We start from the raw sequence: 3674 nt of genomic DNA, 5'->3' as shown, positions 1-3674 counted from the left end.
ATACGGTCTTTCTGTTAAAAAATTCATTAAATAATAATAAAAATTAGTTTTGTGGAGGGTTTTATTTGTATTTTGTGGGGTTTTAAACCTCCACAAAAATCTTTTCAACAATATAACCAATTACTACCACTACTACCATTATCTTTTTCATCCTCATTATTATCACTTTTACTTCTATTATTTTTATTGTGTAACCATATTTTATCATCATCATTATCTCTTCTACCGTCATCATCACCAATACCAATATTATCAACATTAAAGTTTTTTTCTTTTATTTCTTATTCTATGTTATTTTTTTCTTTAAAAGGTATTATACTATAATTATTTTTATTTTGTGGCATCATTTTTATCAATGATTTTTCTTTATTTAACCACCATTGATGAAGAAATTTTTTAAAAACAAAGTTATTAATAGTTTTTGGAGGTTTAAAATTCCTACAAAATACAAATAAAATCCCACAAAATTAATTTTTATTATTATTTAATAATTTTTTTAACAGAGAGACCGTATTATTCCATAATAAAAAAGTTGAGACTCAAAGTGTCCCTTTTTTTTTGGACCAAAATCACTTTGTCCTTCGTAAAAATAGACGAGAACCGAATTGAGTGTTTACTCAAAAGAAAAAGGAGTGTAACTTACTGGGTGGTTTCCAACAGTGTTTGTTTAAAAGAATCAATCAACGGACTTAGAACCAACCATGTAGTAGCGTTAGCATCACAAATTCTTATTCCGTATTTCATCTTGTATGGGTGGCCCTTGGATTCTTTCTATATTAAATAAACAAAATTGTGATCCATGATGAATTAATAATATAGCCTCTGCGTTTTGACCCAATATTTTGTTAGCTTACCCTTACACACTACGTTTATAGTCAACATTGGTAAAACGGTAAAAGAGCCGCGGGAAAAAAATTATATGACAATAAAAAACTTTTCATTATGTATTTTTATATATTTATATTTTATATGCATTTCACATATTTTCAGTAAAATCGGACATAAAATTAAACTAATTAAATTTGATAAATTTACCTAATCTTCCATCAAATAAAAGATAAGTTATCCTCTATAATAAATCCAATAATTATTGAATAAAATTAATTATGTCATTAAAATGATCGATATTAATTTTTAATTTAACTTAAATTTTGACAACCAACCTAATTAATTATAATAAAATTACTTGAATTTCATATCTATAAAATTACACCATTCTTATATTAACTCCATTAATAACTAGTCTTACTCAATTAACACTTTATTTTTTTATTTTAAATTTGTGATTAAACCTTTTAATTTTTCTTTTTGTTTGCTATTTTTAGCTTTAGTTTTTTTTTTTTGTATTATTAGATCTAATTAATATAATGTGTGGTTTTAAAAAAATTATTAAATAAGATCTCTTGTGTAACTTTAATAATTTACAAAAAAAAAATTACCATATTTAATTAGTTTAATTAGTTATCAAAACTCAAATTAAATTAAGAGTTAATGTTAACTATGATGACATAGTTTATTTCATCTAATAGTTATTAAGAGCAATGCTAGGAGGCCAGCAACATTTGTAATTGGTAGCCATCAACTAGTCATCAATGATGATTTGATGGTGTGAGATTAGTGTGAGATTTCATCTAATGGCTCACCTTTCTCTACTGGTTACATGCTGGCCAAAATGCAATAAAATTATTGGCCCCCTAAATTTTTCCCGTTAGTAAATATATCATAGGAGATAATTTATCCTTTATTTAAGAGAGAGTTGAATAAAATTTACTATTAAATTTTTTATAAGCACAAAATATACACTATTTAGCTATTAAACTTATCAATTTTACTTTTGTCAAATTTTAAAATTATTCATGAACTATTTTGTTGATAATATCTTTTAGATATTATTTTGTCAGAATCTTTTAGATACCAAATTAATATTTATCATTAAATATATATACAATAATTTAATTATATTATTTATGATGAAATTTGACATTCAATATCAATATGAATTTGCTGTTTCATATTTTTTTTGGGGGTCTTTGCTGTTTCATATTTGTATACAGGTTGCTGAGTTCTGGAATCCATGTATTATGGGTATGAAATTAAAAGGTGTATGTCTACTTTTTTTTTTCTTTTGTGGAATCGTATACAAAATTCATTAAAAATTTTCATTGCTTTTAAAAAAAATTAACAAATTTAGCTCAATGTGACATGTACTTCTAAATTAAATAAAAAAAATAAAGATGATGTATTCTAATAAATTAAATAAAAATTAAGTCTAACTTCTCATCATGCATGCCATCTCTTCAATAAAATAATTGAGTATCTTTTAACATATATTTTATTTTGTTCCCATTCAGAAATATGCAGTGAAATATGACATTTAACCTTACCAAATAAGAAATAAATGGAAACTTGTAATTTCCTTGCAATGACTTAAAAGTGACTTAACAATTTTAACTTTTATAAGTAATTTCAATTTTATCTTTTTCCCCCAATGTGAATTAAAAATTGTGTAAGTAGGAAGCATGCAAAAGCATTAAGTAACTTCGGAAAGAAAAAGAAAATTCCAAATCCTCCGCCCACCCGAAATTACTTATTAGATAAGGCAATGAAAATGACGAATATGCCCCTGGAAAACAAAACACTGTCCCTCTAGGAAACAAGGAGGCAATTGCTGTTCCTTAAGCAGAATCAATGCCGATCATCAAAATAATTCACTGTTCCTTATCTGTCATCCCATCAGGGTTCAGTTAATTCTTCTCCTCACTTTCCTTGAAAACCCCCTTTTCTCAATTTCCTTATTATATCCTCCTTCTTACACATTCACATTATCATCATCTATCTATATAAACAGGACACACCATTAATTCATCACTACCACAAACTCATCATATTGTTCTATATATTCACATTCAATAACACTATACATGGCTAGTGGTGGTGGAGTTGACTTTGAGGACTTGCTTCCGATGATGGCGACCAAGCTAGGAGGCGAGGGACTCATAAAAGAACTATGCAACGGTTTTGAGTTGCTGATGGACAAAGAGAAAGGTGTGATCACGTTGGAGAGCTTAAGGAGTAATGCTGCGGCGGTTCTTGGGATTGAGGATATGAAGGAGGACGAGCTTGTGAGCATGATGAGGGAAGGTGACATCGACGGCGACGGCTACCTTTCGCAGATGGAGTTCTGTGTCTTGATGTTCAGGTTGAGCCCTGAATTGATGGAAGAGTCTTGGTTTTTGATTGAACAGGCATTGCAAAATCATGATGATGAACTAGTTAGCAACAATAACAAGAACAAGAGCAATTCTTCTATTTCATGATTATTTTTATTAATTAGTACTATAGGCCAGACATAGTGCTTCATTTGATTTCGGAGTTCATGGTATTAATTATTTGTAATTTGTATCACAGTTGAAATTGAGAAGAGTGGACACTTTTTTGGGATACTTTTTGAGTTTAATATACTTGTACCATAGAGACTTAATTGGATTAGAACTTCTTTTTATTTCCTTAAAATCATGCTTTACCGGATTCACTGTGGCATAACATCAACCTATATAGCAAAACAGTTCTTTGAAGAGAAAATTCCCAAACCCAAAGCATTCATTGCCTGCCGTCGGATGAGGATTCAACTACAACTCTTAATGAATCGGCAAATTGACTAAACAATCGATGGA

General features: G+C 28.6%; 1 protein-coding gene across 1 annotated transcript; it reads left to right on the top strand.

Moving 5' to 3' along the window:
* Positions 1-2775: 2775 nt before the first annotated feature.
* On the top strand, positions 2776-3443 carry LOC107477827 (calcium-binding protein KRP1). Its single transcript, XM_016097897.3, has one exon. It carries the CDS (start codon positions 2922-2924, stop codon positions 3315-3317), a length of 396 nt encoding a protein of 131 aa, XP_015953383.1. The 5' UTR covers positions 2776-2921; the 3' UTR covers positions 3318-3443.
* Positions 3444-3674: the final 231 nt, after the last annotated feature.

This window comes from Arachis duranensis, chromosome 3 (assembly GCF_000817695.3).
Source record: "Arachis duranensis cultivar V14167 chromosome 3, aradu.V14167.gnm2.J7QH, whole genome shotgun sequence".
NCBI lineage: Eukaryota > Viridiplantae > Streptophyta > Magnoliopsida > Fabales > Fabaceae > Arachis > Arachis duranensis.
The sequence above is the reverse complement of the archived record's forward strand: the minus strand, read 5'-3'. Positions and strand labels throughout refer to the sequence as shown.

Coding starts and splice junctions, on each gene's coding strand:
- LOC107477827 (XM_016097897.3), top strand. CDS start 2,922: ATGGCTAGTGGTGGTGGAGTTGACTTTGAGGACTTGCTTCCGATGATG.